At 37.0% G+C, this 18447-nt stretch overlaps 1 protein-coding gene across 1 annotated transcript in view; it reads left to right on the top strand.

The window, feature by feature from the left end:
• Positions 1–15501, top strand: part of PTBP3 (polypyrimidine tract binding protein 3) — a 35146-nt gene extending 19645 nt beyond the window's left edge. Inside the window, exons 6-14 of the mRNA XM_005425333.2 lie at positions 1632–1742; positions 4257–4431; positions 7479–7556; positions 8199–8329; positions 10948–10981; positions 11602–11694; positions 12219–12435; positions 14023–14100; positions 14784–15501. Coding sequence (XP_005425390.1) covers positions 1632–1742; positions 4257–4431; positions 7479–7556; positions 8199–8329; positions 10948–10981; positions 11602–11694; positions 12219–12435; positions 14023–14100; positions 14784–14916 — 1050 coding nt within the window. The 3' untranslated portion in view covers positions 14917–15501. The remainder of the gene's footprint in view (positions 1–1631; positions 1743–4256; positions 4432–7478; positions 7557–8198; positions 8330–10947; positions 10982–11601; positions 11695–12218; positions 12436–14022; positions 14101–14783) is intronic.
• Positions 15502–18447: the final 2946 nt, after the last annotated feature.

The following is an 18447-nucleotide window of genomic DNA, read 5'->3' as shown; positions in this document are numbered from 1 at the left end:
GATTCTTGGCCCTAAGAAGTTGACAAGAGATGCTTATACTTATCTAAGGCCTTTCTTTCCATTGCAGACTTAAATTTTTCAGGGTTGTCTGCTTTCCTGACTTTGCATTGATTCTAACAGTTTGTTTGAAAACTAATAGTATTTCTCAAACTCACCTTTCCTCTGACTGGCCTTTTATTTCCTGCACTTGCATGATACGTCCTAGCTTTACTTTTGTCCTCACTCTTTGTGGCACTGCTTTTGTTTAAACACCTTCATGTAATGCACACTCTCATTTTGAATGTATATATATTTAAATTCAACCTTTAAAAGTATGTCTGCAATGCTTATGTTTGCAATAAATCAAATACCATTTGGTTATAGAGGTAGGTTCAAATCTAGGTCTTTTTCTTGCTTCTTTCCTTGTTGTTTTTTAGTTTAGGCAGTGGTCTTAATAAGCACGTCAATTATTGAAGTTGTATTTTATTCAACAGATTTGCAGAATTTGTCTAATGTGCAGAACATAAAGGTGGATACCTTGAAATGCAGATTGCAGTTCCCATCTCAACTGACTTCCAGTAACAAGGAATAATATTGATAGAAATAGATCCATCAGGTCAACAGGTGGCTCTGTTGTGTACTTGAATCAATTTTGGGGTTTTTGACCATGGGATAATCTATTCAACACCTGTTCCACTGATACCTGATGTGATGTACCTTTATCAGAGGGGGAAAAGGGTTCTAGTGTAGGAAGTAGTGGAGCTTGTTGACAGCTTTAAACTAGCTTGGAACAGGGAAGGGTGATGTGTATAAGCTAGAGAACAAGAGGCTGGTGAGCAGCACTGAGGAAGGGGACCTGCCCATCGTGGTCAATGGCAAGGTGCATGTGAATCAGCAGTGCACAAGGTCTGGAGGGAAAGCCTTATGGAGAGTGGCTGAGGGCACTAGGTTTGTTCAGCCTGGAGGATACTGAGGGGAGACCTCCTTGCAGTTCCAGTTTCCTCAGAGGGGAAGTGGGAGGAGCAGGTACTGATCTCTTCAGTGTTGTGACCAGTGACAGGCCTTGTGGAAATGGCATGAAGCTGGGTTGGGGAATGTTTAAGTTGGATTGGAAAGGGTTTTTCACCCAGAGGGTGTTGGCCTCTGGAACAGACTCTTCAGGGAAGTGATCACAGCACCAAGCCTGACAGTTGCAGAAGCCTTTGGACAATGCTCTCAGGCACATGGTGTGACTCTTGGGGTGTTCTGTGCAGAGCTTGGAACTGCACTCAGTTGATGATCCTTGTGGATCCCTTCCAACTCAATGTGTTCTGTGACTATGACTTGTGACGTCCATTTCTCAAACCTCAACTCTGATTCATTATTCACAATTTATCTGCAGACACTTGACAATGCCTGTTTGGACTGTCCTTCCCTGTTTAGTTGATTAGACATGGCTAATTCTTTAAAAACATTTTATCCATCTTTCCTGTCTTTTGTAGCCTTTCTTTAATGATTTTTTTTACCTGAAACAAAATTCTGAGTTCACACAATTTTTGTTCAGCTCTCACAACAGAAATATTTTTCAGAAATTTATTTGGAATATTAAATGCTAGCTTTTAGTGTGCATGAATTACTCACTGCTTCTTATAGCCATTTTTTTTCCCTAACAGATTTTCTCTAAATTTGGCTTTGTCTTGAAGATTGTCATGTTCCATAAGAACAATCAGTTTCAAGCTCTGCTCCAATATGCTGACGCAATGAATGCATATTATGCCAAAATGGTAAGTATAATGTATTCAGCTTGATTTTGTTTTTTTGTTGGAGGGATTTCCTTGCCAAGGGACAGGGGAAGCATTAGGAATATTTTGACTGTTAACTTTGTGATATCTCACCACTCTAACACTCTTGTTGCACATGAATAACTTTGACGTCTCTCTTTATTTAAGAGGACAGCACTCCAGCACTCTATCATCAACTGCAAACAAATCTATAGCATATACTCCAGGACATGCATGAGTCTGTCAAAATGAAAATCATTGATAATATTCTCTCTGTCATCTCGAGGCTGAACAGGCCCAGCTCCCTTTTACTTTTATTTGTGAAAGAGATGCTCAATTGCTTAATCATCTTTTTAAGTCTACACTGAACCCATTCCAAGAGCTCCATGTCTCTTTTGGGCTGAGGAGCCCACAGCTGAACACAGCAGTCCAAATGTGGCCTCACCAATGCTGAGTAGAGGGGCAGGATCACCTGCTGGAAGTGCTCTTTATAATGCATCCGAGGATGCCATTGGCCTTCTTGGCTGCAAGGACAGGTTGCTGGCTCATAGGCATCTTGTGGTGCCCAAAGATACACATTCTTTGTAGACCCGCTTTCCAGCAGATCAGGCCTGTCGCCGGTTGGCCACAAGGTTTTCGGGGTGAAGGAAGAGACGAGATGGGCTCCATGATCAGAAGGCTTGATTTATTAAGTTATGATATATACATCTATTATAACTATACTAAAAAGAAAAAGAAAAGGAGAGTTTCCAGAAGCTGCTAGCTACCTAAGAATAGAAAGTAAAGAATGAATCAACAAACCTTGCTCTCTCGGACTGTGTCCGAGAGAGCTCAGTTGTGGATTGGCTATTATTTCCAAACACTCAGTCTGGGCCAATCCAGAACTGACCTGTTGCATTCCACAGAAGCAGACAATCTCTTGTTTACATCTTGTTTCTGGGGCCCCAGCTTCCCAGAAGGAAAAAATCCCAAAGAAAGGATTTTAGTGAAAAGGATGTCTACGACACAGGCCCTAATCTATGCTTTGCATTTGCCTTGGCTGACTTTCAGAAAGTTCCTCTGTGCCCATCTCTCCAGGCTGCTGAGGTCCTTCTGAAGGGCTGCACAGCCCTCTGGGCTATCGACCACTGCTCCCAGCTTTGTGCTGTCAGTGAAATTGCTGAGGAGGCCTCTGCCCTTCATCCAAGTCATCTTTAGTTCTCATATAAAGGGAGCAGGAGGTAATTAATAGTTAGATGTGTAGAAAAGCTTTAGCAATCCTTTCACGACACCTGTGATTCAAGTCCCAAAGAGGCAGAGTGGAAACCTTTTTAGACCAATGATCAGGTCAGCAGATGGGTGTGTCTGCATTGGCAGGGCATCACCTACAACAATTATGCACCACTTCTGGATGTTCTTGGGCACAGGATCGGTCCACTCTGTCGTTTCACCTGAAGTCATGCCTAGGACTGGGACTTATATTGGAGAAGACCCTAAGGTCATTGAGTCCAATGATAAACCTAATGCTGCCAAGTTCACTTCTCAACCGTGTCCTAAAGCACAGCATCTGCACATCTTTTAAATACCTCCAGGGATGGTGACTCCTCCACTTGTCTGTTTTAATGCCTAATAGCCCTTTTGATGAAGAAATTTTTCATAATATCCAGTCTAAACTCCCCTTGCAGAACTTGAGCCCATTTTCTCTTGTCATGTCACTTGTTTCATGGGAGAAGAGACTGACTCCTACCTTGCTACAGCTTCCTTTCAGGCAATTGTAAAGAGCAGTAAGGTCTCTCCTGAGCCTCATTTTCCTCAGGGCAGACAACCCCAGCTCCCTCCAGCACTCCTTATGGTACTTGTGCTTCAGATCCTGCGTTAGAGTTCCTCATGTAAGGGTCAGTTCATGCAGTTAAAATTTCCAAATTAGTATTCCTATTACCATCTGATATTGTGTGTTGAATGGGAGAGAAGTAAGATTAGAGACATAAGAAGTCAAGTCATGCTTAAAGCTGTGTTTTGTCCAGGTGACACAAGGTGATATAATACTAACTAGTAGACTACACTAGAAGTTTAGGTAAGCATAGTCGCAGCATAATTGTCTATTTGGTGTTTAAAAAGAGGGTTTAATAGCAGAAGGTGAATTACTGTTTTGATTCAATTGCAAAGTGAAAACTTTAAAATGGTGGAGTGGTTTGGATTGGAAGCAACCTTTAAAGGTCATCCAGTCCAATCCCCTGGAGTAAGCAGAGTCGCCTTCAACTAGATCTGGTTGCTTAGAGCCCTGTCCAATGGGCAACCTGTGCCAGTGTTTCTTACGCTCATTGTAAAAGACTTCTTCCGTAAAGCTAATCCAAATCAAGCATCCCAGTTTAAAACCATTACCCCTTGTCCTATACCAACTTGCCCTACTAAAAGATCTGTCCTGATTTTTCTTATAGTCCACCTTCAAGTCCTGAAAGGCTGCAATAATAATATAAACTTACAGTGATGCCTGCCATGATGTGTTTTATCTCTGAAAATGTAATTATTTTTCTTCAGTCTCTGGATGGCCATTGTATTTACACTGGCTGCTGCACTCTGCGTATTGATTTCTCCAAGTTAACTAACCTAACGGTGAAGTACAACAATGACAAAAGTAGAGATTTCACTCGCATTGACCTTCCTTTTGGTGATGGCCAACGAACCATGGAGGCATCCTTATCTACTCCCTTTGGTAAGAAACTTTCACTTCTAGTGCTAAATACACACTGAGATCATAATTTTTATGTTGCATTTATGCTTTGGCTTCATATCAGGTGCATAGAGGGGTACATTTTGCATACATTTTTGTTTGCTACGTCCAGTAAAATTCTTACGGAAAGCATGAAGTTGAAGTCTTCGTAAATCAGTGTCTGAAACAATAATATGAGGAACACTAGTGGGCAAATTTTAAAGTGTTGTAAAAAAGCTACAAAATACTACTAAAATGCTGTAAAATTGTATAATTGGTACAGGTCATGTAGTAAATATTGCATATCAGAATGGAAGTCATCACAAATTGACACTGGCTGCCTAAAGCTGCTTGAAAATAAGTGTTTTAAGGGTATTAGCTCCTATTTTTTGATATTTTAGGATAATTGAGTGCTGCAAGAAACAAAACTGTAAGAAAATCCAAAATGCTATACTTATTTATATATATCTATACTCATCTTTTAAAATATAAAATTTAAGAAATTTTCTTAAATTTTAGAAGTCATTTTGGCATAGAGAAGACAGTGTCTGCTTGAAGTGAAACTGTAGAAATGCTTACAACACAATTTGAGCGATTTCAGCTAATTTTCTCTCTCTCTAATGACAACTATTAGCAATAATACACAGCGAAGAACTGACTTAGCTGTTGAATAGGTATCTAAGTGCTGTCCAATTGATTATCAGAGTAAAAAGTGTGGGAGAATAACTCTCTGTTTTCCCTTACTTTTCTGTGGCAGCTAGGACAAGTACGGGGTTTTGTTTGATTTTTTTGGATAGTTGAGTTAGTTGGCTTAGATTAGAATAAGAAAGTGAGTTGCACTCACTGCTTTCTTGATTTTTGTCTTTACTGCTCCCCTTAAATGCAGGCCTTGGATCTTTAGGTAATGGACAAATTTCATTACATTGTGGGGCAGAGGAGGATGGTGGAATTTGCCATGCAGCATTATAGAAATGTGCTACTACAAGTTTAATATATTCTAATTAATTAGACTTGCACTATTTGAGATGTCAGTGGAAGAGAAAAGTACAATTAGAGTAGTTTATTTCTACACTTGCTTGTAGGGCAGAAATAGCTATGCTTTTGGAGAATAACACATGAACACTTCTCCCTATCTTCCCCCTCACTCTCCAAGCTTCTCATTGCTAGGAGCCTTGTTTTCTTTTACTGTAACAGTAAGTAGTGCTGGAATAGTCTGATGTCTATACCAAAATTTGTCTGTGGTACATTCATAGTGAAGCAGCTGCACATTTATTTAAAAAAACAGTAAAAAATAGCTGTAAATGGGTAGAAGTGTGCTTCCTAGCCTTTCCGTCAGTGATGACAACATGCACGTATTGTCATTGGCATGTTCTGTGAAGCTTAGTTACAGAACATGAGGGAAAGATGTTCTAAGTCATATGACTACCTTCACTAATTCCTATTACTAGTGGATGTAGTTTTGATGTAGAATTATAAGACAACACTGGTAACTGTCAGAATAATGTATCTGTTTTTTATTGTAGACTTGAACTTATCTTAGTAGCAAAACTACACTGTTGTTGAAACTTGTTGTTCTTCTTCTTTCTTTAATTTTCTTCTGCTTTCTGTGGAAAAGATACTGCACTATAAACAGATTTTGTGCATATTCTGCATTTAAAGAGTTCTTGTATCCAGTGAGCAGAAATACCTGAATTGGCTTTCTTAGAAAGCTAGGCTGATAGCCATGAAGCAAATGAATTAAAAAAAAAAGCAACAATGAATTCTAGATCTTTCTGCATTAATTCAGTTTGACAATTTTTACATTCCTGGTTTTGGTATCAAGGTGCAATATGCAGGTCTTACTTGGCAGAATAAAAGTTCGTGATCTATTTATTTATTAATGTTTCCATTGCCATTCTTGGATTGTGAATAAGTGATTCATAACTATATTGCCAGAACTTGTCAGTATAATTTCAAAAATGTGTTTACTTGCTTTAGTGTCATAAAGGTGTTCAGTTTTCTGTATGAAAGATACTTTTTTTGCCACAGATAAGAGGAGGCATAATGTGATGCAGTATTCATGGATACTTGATCTGTGGTGTCTGTTACATTTCTTTTTGTAATTAATAATAGATATTTTTTTGGTATTGTACTATCCCTATTGATAATCATTTGTTAGTAGCTCTATTTTAGTCAGTAGTGTGGAGGTTTGAGTAGTAGAACAGACATATTACCAAGCTTGTAGAATGTTTTCTAATTATACATGCCCCATTTGAAAAAATTAAAATCTGGTGTGTCCTCACATATGAACGAATCCACAGCTCAGGCTTGTATCTAAATGCTTAGAACACAGCTTTGTGAACTACCCTGAGTAGCACCCTGACTCCACATACTAATGTGGAAATCACTGAGCTGTCTTTGATGCTGGGACTCTCCATATGTTGCTATTCCAAGTCTGGCTAATGCTTGTGATTTCCAGGGAACTATAAAAAACACTTGTTATGTAGGACGTTGCACAAACTGAGAAAGTGCATCTCCTTAAAAAGCAGAATATATATGCTTTATGCATTTCAGCAGCAATTTCATACAATTCAGAACCTCAGATTAGTTGTAGAAGTTTGTATTGTTTAGCTTATACTGATCTTAGTGTTCAGGAGTTGTATCTCATCATTGCAAAACATCTTTGACTGTATTTACTTGCAGAAAAGTTCTAGAATACTTGTCCATTGTGTGAATAGAAACCATTGAACACAAGCTTTAATGGATACTAGTCTCTGCTGTGCTTCCCTATTCAAACTTATCTAATTTACATTTTGCCTGGACTTCATTTTAGAGAGGAATGTTGAGGATGACCAGAATATTTGCTTTCAAAAATGGCTGAAAAATTGTCTTTGTACAAGATAGAATCTTGGATTTCAATGAGAGTTTTAACCCAAAAGTTTATAAACATCTGGAATCACATATAAAGTCAAAATAGCAATATTAGTAGCTGATTCTGATTGCTGAAATCTCTTCTGTTTTCTAAAACTTTTAAAATCTGCTTTAAAAAAAAATCTATCTCTTCTCTCTAGCTACCCAAAATACTGTATTTCCATCATATACAGGGCCTCCCGGGTTTGCCCCAGCCTTAGGCTTTCCTCAGGGACCAGGTAAGTTTGTTTTCTAAAACTGTGGTGTTTGTAGTTATGGATAGTGGCCTATCTGAATACATCCATTCAGAGCCATTTGTTTTAAAATACAGCATTCAGAACAAAGTATTAATTTGAGTAATTGTAACTCTTTCTTATATATATACTCAATAAAATAAGTTTCTATAATAAAAATCATATCCTGATGTAGTTTATCATTCAATAGGCAAAGAATCTAAATGCCATGATAAAAATTACCTGCAAGAAAAGAAATTAAGCATTTATTTTTTTTCTCAGAATCATAAAACTGCTATGACATTCAATGCAAAATGAGGGAAGTCTCTGCTTTTCTGGCTATCAAGAGATAAATACGTAATTTTTTAGACTGTGATCTTTCCTTTTCTAGCACAGGATAAAATTGTGTGCTGAATTATTTTTTTTCTTTCTTGTCCCCTTTTGTTTGGGTCTATTTGTATAGATGAATGTTTCTTTTTTCTATGAAAGGGAGGTGCTTCCTGCTTTATTGGTCAGATACTAGTAATAACTAAATTCCTTAAAATAATTTTTAAATTGGATATTGATGTTTTTGCCAAATATAACCTGCTTGTTTATTCTTCCTTACCCACTTTGAGATGTCAAGTGATGCTATTTATACCTTTCCAGGTCCTTCTGTCCTGCCTGTTCCTGGAGCACTTGGTCCTTTCACGGTCACCACATCAGCAGCACCTGGACACATGACTATTCCTGGTATTCCAGGAAACTCCGTTTTACTAGTCAGCAACCTCAACCCTGAAGTAAGTTTGATTGGTGAAACTGATGTAAGTGTCACCTTGTACCAACTGCCAGAATCCTTGAAAACTGACATTAGCTGAAGGAATAAGAAAAATTCTCTATGCTGATAATATAAAAAACGGGACACATCTATACTTGTTTTAGGTAGCTAGCAATATTGGTGAGGTTTAAAAACTCCCATCATCAGTGAAAAGCTTCCTAACACGGTTTACTTTAGAAACCTTATGTTGGCAGTGTAGCTAGTAATTAGAGAGAAGTCTATGGTCAAGTGTAAGAAATGTAAACATAAAATGAAGATGTAAACAACATACATATGATAATTTATTGATATCTCTGTTAATATGACTTCTCTGTGTGCTTTTTTATCTGTAAAGAAGGCAAAGGATTTTTCCTTACATTGGTTAAAAAACAAGGAATTAAATGGGAAGGAGGGAACAGAAAAGGAAATAAAAGCATGCCAAATGCTTTTCTAAACATGTGTAGGATCTTTCTAGTTTTGCAGCTTTTTTTGAGATTGAAGAAAAAGAACGCGGGTACATTGTTATTGACATCACTCTACATTTATTTTAAAAGTTAATAAATACCCATGTTCACTTTTCATAGTACCACATAGATGATTTTTCATATGGTGGCAGTAAAATTACCAAGGACAACTTGGAAAGTTCTTTTTGTAGTGGAAATGACATAGGCTGGTCTATAATCTTCCTCATGTTATTTGAACACTAATCTGTTCTTAATTAAAAGCAATATACATAATCTTAAAAAATTAAACAAGCTTTACCAGGACCCTGATTGAAAAAACATGATTCTTTTTGACTATTGATAAGCAGTCCTGTTGCAGCAATATAAAATTCTTGTTGCGCACACTCCATACGTTTCCTTAACTGTAAAACTGTTAGGAGTTGTCAGCAAAATTGGAGTTCCCTTCAAATTCTGAGATTTAAAAATCTGTTCACCAGTTTCTTTGAAGTAATTGTTGTGTTTCTGTTTTCGTACTAACAGCCAAATTCACAGTAAGCATCCAAAACCCAGATGTACACAGGGCTGTAAGACAAGTCACTTTTTCTTTAATTTTACAATATATCAGTGAGTTTCTGATGATGGCTGCAGATGTGCTTTCTGCAGCTGATTATATATTTTATGAATCTGAAAGGAGCATGCCTCTTAAAAATAAGCATATATGAAGCATAAGTCAGAGCTCTTTTTAGGACATCGATGCTTTACTTAGTATGAATCATAGCTAAGAATTAATGTAGAACAGTGCTGTAATGCATGATACGATATCAATGTATTAAGTAATGCCCAACTTCTTAAAAGGATAAAAATAAGAATGTACTACAGCATTAATTGTTGGAAATATATTTCTTGGCAGTTCTGTGGCATTTGTTCTTCAGTACTGGTTGTCTGACCCCTGTCACTCCTTTTTCTTTGTATAGAAAATCTGGTTGACCTTATTTCAGTTCATATTTCTCTCCTGTTGCAGAATTTCAGTGTGCATTTTCACATTCCTTCATGACTTTTAAATTATCTGGTTTTGTCTTTCATTCTACTCCCCCCTCCTTTTTTTAAGTAGAAATATTTCAGTCTCATTTGAATAAGAAATTTCTGTTTAAAAACAGAAATCTCCATCCTGAATTTAAATATTTGAGCCAGAAGAATAAATTCTATATGAATTTAAATAATTGGGCCAGAAGAAAAAACTCTTGATGAATTTAGATTGATAGTAATTGTTCTCTAGCACTAAATTCTGAAGATAAATGGGTATGGCCTTGCACGTAGGCTGCAGTATCTTCTTTTTTGAATAATTTAGGTATGTTTGGTACACATTTAAGAAGTTGAGTTGAGAAGGAATAGGGCTAGAGAGTGTGAGTAGTGCTTTTGATATGCAGGTATTTTTAGAACTCATTATTGGCAAAACCTTTGCCTCAGCTGAAAAATTTTGGCTGCATTAGATGGTAAATTGTCTTCTTTAGTACTTGGCATACAAGATTTGTATTGAGAATCGCTGAAGAGAAATTTCTTTCAATATTTACCTTTCTATTCACAGCTTCTAATTGAATACAATTTAAATACCTCTTTCTATATGCTTAATACATAAACAGTTAAAATTGTCTGTGTCTCCCTTTAGAATGTCATGGCCATGTAGTGGGATGGGGAAAAAATTGAAGACAAAGCAAACACATTTTGAAGCAACTGGGTTTAGTTTTGTTGGTATTATCTGTTATTTACAAAATAGAAACAGTTCTTTAATGCTTTATTTGTAATTTAACCAATGTCTTTCATTCTTTTCATGGAATGAGCAGGGAGCTTAGAAAGGATAAGGTCAAATAATGAAGCTACTTAAAAAATTAATAGCTTCTGCAGCATGACAGAATGAGTCTTGAGTGATGAAAATGCATGAGCTGAAGTGTTTGCTTGTTTACATATTCTACACGTGCATAGCAAATATGTATTAACAAGAGTGCCATACACTGTGATTATTTCAAGGAATAGCTTTTGGAGAGACGGGTTTTAGTTTGCAGCATCTCTTCCATTCTTTTTGTTTACCATGCACTTACAGAATAGATGTCTTCATTTGCATGGCTTTAGAAATAATGTACTCATTTTATCATTTAAACAGGCCATCACACCTTATGGACTTTTCATCCTCTTTGGTAAGATATGTCAAATACACCTTGACAAACCACAGGGCTAGTGGTTCTTTTTTTTATCTGACCCATGCTGGTTAATTCAAACTCCATTGCTCTGTGCACATCCAGGAAATGCACTGGTTTTAAAATGGCAGTAAGTTGAGTCATTACATAAAAGCCACAGATACCAAAATGGCAAAACAGTTAGTGCCAGAAAAATTTTGGTGTGTGGTCCAATTTGTTTACTACAGAAAATGGGAAAGCAAAGTAAGATGTAAAAACAGAGGTTGCATCAGAGGAAATGCTGTACAGAGTTGGCTCATACATTAGTTGCAGGGGACAGTGTTGGGTAGAGTAATATTTTAATATGCCTCAGTTAAGAGGACTTTGACAACTATTGCACTATTTAAAAACTGAACACAAACATGCAGTAGTATGACTGGGATCTGGGGAATTTCCCTCCACTTATGAGCCCCAGAATACAATAAACAAACTTTAAAACTCTCCTTATACTAATATTTTAACCAACCTGTTTAATGAGGTATTATTCTTTGTAACACTAATGTTAGTCAAAAGAAACAGACTTGGCCTTGTGCTTTAGTTAGTAGTGCTCTGAAAAAAATTTCCTTTCTGGATTTCCACAGGTGTGTATGGTGATGTACATCGTGTGAAAATCATGTTTAAGAAAAGAGGAATTGCTTTGGTTCAAATGGCAGATGCAACCCAAGCTCAATTAGGTATTGATTTTTAAGGCACAGTTATGGTTCAAGCTAGCATGAATTTAATATAAAGGAGGAATTTTTCATCTGTCAGTGGAAAGCATAAATAAATAAAATTCATCATTGTGCTGCATTACTACATGCAAACTTTGATAATACTCTTTGTGCTTTAAAAAAAAATAGTCCTATGACTCTCAATATAGTAAATAATAGAACTAAAACATACAACTCTCCTGTCATTTATTTTAATAATACATTATATTGTTTTCTTGTAATTTATCTTATATCTACCTATTTAAGAATTATCAACTTATCTGTATTGAAATGCTGTTTGCATTTTTTTGGTATTTGAACTGGAGATTATATTATATTCTTATACTTTTTAAAAATGTTATGTTGTGACATAGCCCACCTGGTAGATGTGGAAGTTGCAGTTTAAATTTAGAATGTGAAATCTGACACTAAGTAGAAAACAGTATTCAAAGAATTGTCTTTTCTTCCCCTCCATTAATTCCTGTTCAAATTACATTTCCACTGGTTAGCTATCAACTACTTGAATGGACAGAGGCTTTATGGAAGGGTCATGCATGCTACTCTTTCAAAATATCAGACAATTCAACTTCCTCGTGAGGGCCAAGAGGACAAAGGTCTGACAAAGGACTATAGCAATAGCCCTTTACATCGCTTTAAGAATCCCTGCTCTAAGAATTTCCAAAATATCTTTCCTCCATCTGCAACCTTGCATTTGTCCAACATCCCGTGAGTATCTGCATGTGTCGTCTTTGTGGAAAGATATTTTTTAGGTGGTGTTGTGCAGTTAAAAAGACTAACATAAGTTTTGGTTTTCTTTCCTTGGCCTTTTACAATTCATTCTGCTGTGGGTCGTTCTGGTATGTTATTAACAATAAGTGAATCCTTTAACTGTCCCATTTTTATCATTAGCAAAGAGGATAACTGAAGGAATTATCTTCTTTGAGCTTTGATCAATTTATATTTTCTTTTCATATATTTTATATGCTTTTGGTTTTTGACATATTAAATCGCGTGTCACAAATTTTCACAAAGGTTAAAGACATGTTTTTTGAGGTAATGTACACAACATCAAATTCATCGTGGACATTGTTATTTAATATAGATGCAGTGTTTAATAAGTGCAAAACAATTTAACAGGCAAAGCATTCACAATCACCAAAAAAATGAAAAATATTAAACAATAAAACTTCTTGCCATTCTGAAGAGATGACAAACTCAGAAAGTCCCCTTCATGGGCTGTAGGTCAGCTCACTCAGTCTCTTCAGTCCCTCCAGTGATGGAAATGCCATGGCCCAGGCCCAGGCCCAGCCCGGTGGGCCACAGGTGTGAGCTGCCAGGGCTCTTCTGGTGCTCAGTCCAGAGAAGGTTTAAACAGTTCCAAGAAAAAGAAAAACCACAGTCCAGGGAACTTCTCTGCCTCAGCTAGCTGAAACTAACTAAAAAGCAAGGGAGAACTCTATCCCGCTGTCTGTTCATCCGCAGAAAACACTCCAATCCGCTCCAGTCCAGGAGCTGGAATGTGGAGGAGTGAGAGCAGTGTCTGAAAACAAACTTCTTTCCCCCCTTCACTCTCTGGAACAAGTCTTAAAGGTGCAAAACTTATTATTCAGCATAAACAGAACAGATGACTGGGGATAAAAGCATCATATAGTCAACCTAGGACAATAATTCTAACACTTTTTAAAGAACAGTTTCTACAGAATTCAGAGAACTCTTACATGGAGGGCAAGTTGTGAGAAAGTAAAAAGTATTTAGTGTGCTCTTTTAGACTGAAATAATCTTTTTTATGTCTAGAATATTATCAGTAGTGTGTGGGGTAACAGCCAAACATAGGTTTTACAGACTTCTCTTGTTTGGCAGCTGTGCAGGGAGGAAAAAAGGTAACTATTGAATTTTGCCACAATAAGAAAATAAAGTATAAGACACTTTGAGAACAGCTTTTTGAGTAAAATAAAAATACTTCAGAATTGAACATATGTGATGTGCACTTGCACAAATTGCAAGATGAAATGTGTTCCTTAAGATTTTTAGGAGATTTTTATGCAATCTGAATTTTACTGACAAAGAAACAGGATTGGATGAAAAACAATAGAGTGTCTAAAATATTTTTGTAGCACAATTTGATACTAAAATATAGAGTAAATGTAGGTGTTTTGAGCCGAAGTGTTTGAGTTGATGGAGATAAATTTAAACAGCAAAAACTAGTTTAGAAGCCAAAATTGAGATCTTGATGTTATTACAGAACTCTGTGCTCTTCTACAAGTTGAGGGGAGTTTGTTTTTGTTTTGTTTGTTTTTTGTTGTTTTCAATTAGGCCTTCTGTTACTGTTGATGATTTGAAGAACCTTTTTACAAGTAAAGGATCTACTGTGAAAGGCTTCAAATTTTTCCAGTAAGTTCTCTTGCAAAATTGCTAAGCAATCTTTCATCCTAGAAAATAGCTAATTGCTTTTTTGTGACTTTATATGTGTATACAACTACAGCCAAAATTCTGTGTACATAGAGCTATAGTCAAAAGTGGTACACCTATCACGATTTTTATCATACTTGGTCTTAAAATTTTAAATGAAATACTGGGTTAGCGTAACTAAACTGAAAATATGCAGCCTTTTGGCAAACTCCATGTGTGTTCAAAGTAAAACAAGTTCAAGGAAAGTAAATGCTCACTTCTTGAAAAAACACAAGCTTTGTGTAAAATGCCGTATAAAAATGACAGTGATGACAATGTATCTACATTAATTAAGGTTAGTTGGCGTATTATTTTAGCACAATCATGCTGGCTAGAGTAATCCCATCTATATAGACAATGCAAGTATTTCTTAAGAGTCTTCAAGCCTTATTTTGACCTAGCTTTTTGAAATCCAGTGTAATGAAAGAATGACATGACTCTAAGCCATAGATTCACAAAATTTATGTAGTTTTTTATCTTTTCATTTTGGAAGATGCATAAATAGCTCTGATTCTTTTGCTGTACAACTGTGTGTAATATAGCTGAGAAAAAAAAAACACGCCACTTTTCTGTGTTGGCTAGTGAAAATTTGGTGAGGATTAATAATAGTTTTTATTGTTCTTCAGGAAAGATTGCAAAATGGCTCTTATCCAGCTGGGCTCTGTGGAAGAAGCAGTTCATGCTCTCATTGAGCTTCACAATCATGACTTTGGAGAAAACCAGCATCTCAGAGTTTCCTTCTCAAAATCCTCAATCTGAATTTTCTGTGAATTTTCCCTTTAAGGCTGCATAATGGTTTTAGTAAAATCTTCAAACAGAGACTGAGACAGCTCTGATCAACTCTGTCTCTTAAAAGAAAAACCTCATTCATACACAAATAATTAAGTGATTATTTTTTCTGATTCTAGCTGCAATTATGTCATCCGTGGAAAGATCTTCTGTGAAATCATTTTAGCAACAATATTTATCATCAAATTTCCTACTTAAAATTATGTTTTGAGACCATCCTTTCAGCTTTTGTTTGAAATCAGCCTTACAAAACAATTTCAAGTGCTTTTACAATGTACCAAACGAGTATGTTTAATGAAAAAGTAAGCCTACTCTGTGCAGATTAAACAGTAATTTGAATGTGAAATAGCGCTTGGGTTTCTTGCAGAAAAGCAAACAGAAACTGTGAGTATCCTCTAAATAGTATTTATGTTACCAAGGTGTACGTTCATACTTTGGTGAATCTTTACAAATAACTTGTTTATAAAAATAAAAAGTCTGTGCTGTTCTTATAGATTAAATTATTAGAGAAAAGGCAGTGCCTTCTCTCTGTGGAATAAAAGTATTTGAAAAGTTTCTTCAAGGTGTGGTATTGGAGAATTAGTTTGACTTGACTGTGGGTTGGAAGTTTGATGTCCTGTTTCTACTATGAAGGGATGTGCAACAGCACCTTGGAGAAAATAAAACAAGAAAATGGTCTTGATTTAAAATAATTTTTTTACATTTCTCTAAATAATTAAATGTTTGCAATCTTATGGAAAATATTCAGGTCTGTGATGGTTTCTCAAGTTTTTTAGAAGTTATTTTTGCTAAGGTCATCTTTCAGGGCAGAAAAATTAAACCTTGAGGTTTTTTACCACTCTACAGTCTAATACTTAAATTACTGTGTATTTACCTAATTTCTTATTTTGTGCCTTACTATATGTGTATGAATAGATTAGAGTGTTACCTGAAGTGTCTTGCAAAAATATTGTGGGCTTTGTGAAAATTCTCCTCTGGGTCTTTTTGTAAATGTTTTCCACGATAATTCAAGATATATTTTTTCATTAATTAATACTTTGAATTCTAGTTTCTTGTGCGTTCTTGTGGAGATTGGATGTAGATGGGTCTGAGGTTTCATTTGTTTTGAAATCACATAGGGATTCTTTCAATTTAACTAGTTGCACTTCTCTGATGGTAGTTCTTCACTGATAAAAAATTCACACCCAGAAAAAATATACTAAAAAACCAAATAAACCTATATAGGAGGGCCAAACAGCAAATCCAGTTAGTTTTCTGGACTTCATCTGACTTTTTGAGAGACACTGGCTGTATCAGAATATTCTTTCCGATTTCTGCACTTCTTGTATTTTTAATACTTTACAGTATTAAACTTAAAGTAATAGAATACTATAATTCTTTCCTTTGTAAGTATGAAAAAATGCTTGATACTGAATCTTGATTCCTCTTTGGGGAATGAGCTAAGATGCAGTTAGGTTTTGCCATGAGTGTACAGATGAATACTTATGACTGATCATATTTTAAAAAGCTAAATTTAATTTTAAGAGCTTTTTTCCCCTAGTATTTTCTTTCACATAAATTAATTGAAAATTAATTTAATTTTACTTACCACATTTTAAAGACCTATTTCTTTCAAACAAGGCATTTATTTACTTCTAGCAGAATTTGTTTCTGCTGTAATGTTTTGCCACTCATAATTGTTTTTGTTAATGTGAATTGTATGACTTTATCTTCCTAGAAGAAAAAGTATGTTTCTACCATGATCTGAGTATTCTGTAGTGAGCTTTCTCAAATTTTCTCTCTGAATTATTTTTGCAAAATCAGCCTTTTTGTAGCTTGCAAGATACTACCTTGATCTATGTAAATTGATTACAAGTGTAGTATTAAGGAAACTTCCCTGCCTGACCATCTGGGAGCCACTCTGGCAGTCACTCTTGCACCACCTGAGCTGGACCTGGGGCTCTTCCCAGGTACAGCCCCCACACTCCCACAGTCAGAACAGGTTTCCTTTCTGGGCTGACCCCAGGTTTCCCATAGCAGTCTGGGGCATCCCAACCATTAAAATCATTTCATCACAGCACAATAAGAAACAAACAGCTCGGGCTGGTGTCTCTGGGGAGGGACCCAGAACAAAGGAACCCCTGGGCTTTTATCCCCTCACCAAGCATGGGAAGGTCTGGGACCGTTGGCTCCTGCCATGTCCCAGTGTCCGGTCCCCTGGCTTGGCCACAGGTTCCCAGGCCCTTGTGTGCCCAGGGGGGGCTCTTCAGGGCCTCTTTGCCTGGGCTGCCCCAACCTGAGCTCAACCTGCAGCTCCCACTGCAGCTGCACCCCGAGCTACCTCAGTGAACGTGTTCCTCAACAGTAGCAGCCAATCTGACTGCACAGATGTAGCTATATTAAGTGCTGTGCAACACAACCATGTATATATGCAGAATTTACTATGTCCTGGAAAGTTCAACTGGCTTAGAAAAAATATTCCCCTAAGGGATGTTATCTTTTAGATTTCACAGAATCACAGAATGGTGTGGGTTGATCTCCATGAGGTTCTCACAGTCTCACTGCTCAGTCTGCCCAGATCCTTCTGGATGCTATCCTTTTTTTCCAGGTGTGCTGACTGCAACACATAGCTTGATGTTGTCAGCAAACTTGCAGAGGGTGCAGTTGATTCCACTGTCCATGTCACTAACAAGGCTGTTTAACAGCTCTGGTACCTGATTATCCTTACAGAGCACTGCTCATTATTGGTCTCCACTTGGACATCAAGCTGTTGGCCACAACTCTTTGAATGTGGCCATCTAGCCATTTCCTTTTCCAGCTAGAGGTCCACTCATCAAATCCATGTCTCCAGTTTAGAAACAAGGAAGTTTTGTGAGACAGTGTCATGCTTTGCACAAGTCCTGGGAGTTGACATCAGTTGCTCTCTTCTTATCCACCATTGCTGTAAGCCTGTTGTGGAAGGCCATTAAATCTGTCAGGCATGATTTGGCCTACATCTACTTCATAATCTTACTGGGAACCAAGGTGGGACTTCCAGCCTTATAGTTCCCTGGGTCTTTCTTATTTCCCTTTTTACAAATGTAGGCTATATTTCCCCTTTCAAAGAAAAGCATTAGCTTTCACAGTTTCATAGACTTAGGCTGCTCAGAAAACCTCTTTTCCTCCCGGGCTACACATTACTTCCACCCTCTGTAGCCTTTCTTTTAGTGTTTTGAGTTCATCCAGTAGTTCCTTGTTCATCTAACACCATTCTGACGTTTTTGCCCAACTTCCTCTTGGGATAATCACTCCTGATCTTGGAGAAGATGATCCTTTAATTAAAGGTGTCCTTTAATACCAACCAGCTTTCTTGGGTCCTTCTTCCCTCCAGGGCTTTATCCCATGATATTGTATGAGGCAGATCCCTGAGGAGGGCAAAGGCTGCTCTCCTGAACACCAGGGATGGACTGAAGTTCCCCCTGGCATCTTTCATTTAAAGCCTTTCTCACTAGCCTGGCAAGCCTGGGGCAGAAGATGCTCTTT

This window comes from Geospiza fortis, unplaced genomic scaffold, assembly GCF_000277835.1.
Source record: "Geospiza fortis unplaced genomic scaffold, GeoFor_1.0 scaffold203, whole genome shotgun sequence".
Lineage (NCBI taxonomy): Eukaryota > Metazoa > Chordata > Aves > Passeriformes > Thraupidae > Geospiza > Geospiza fortis.
Note: the sequence above shows the minus strand (reverse complement) of the source record. Positions and strands in the feature narration are given on the sequence as shown.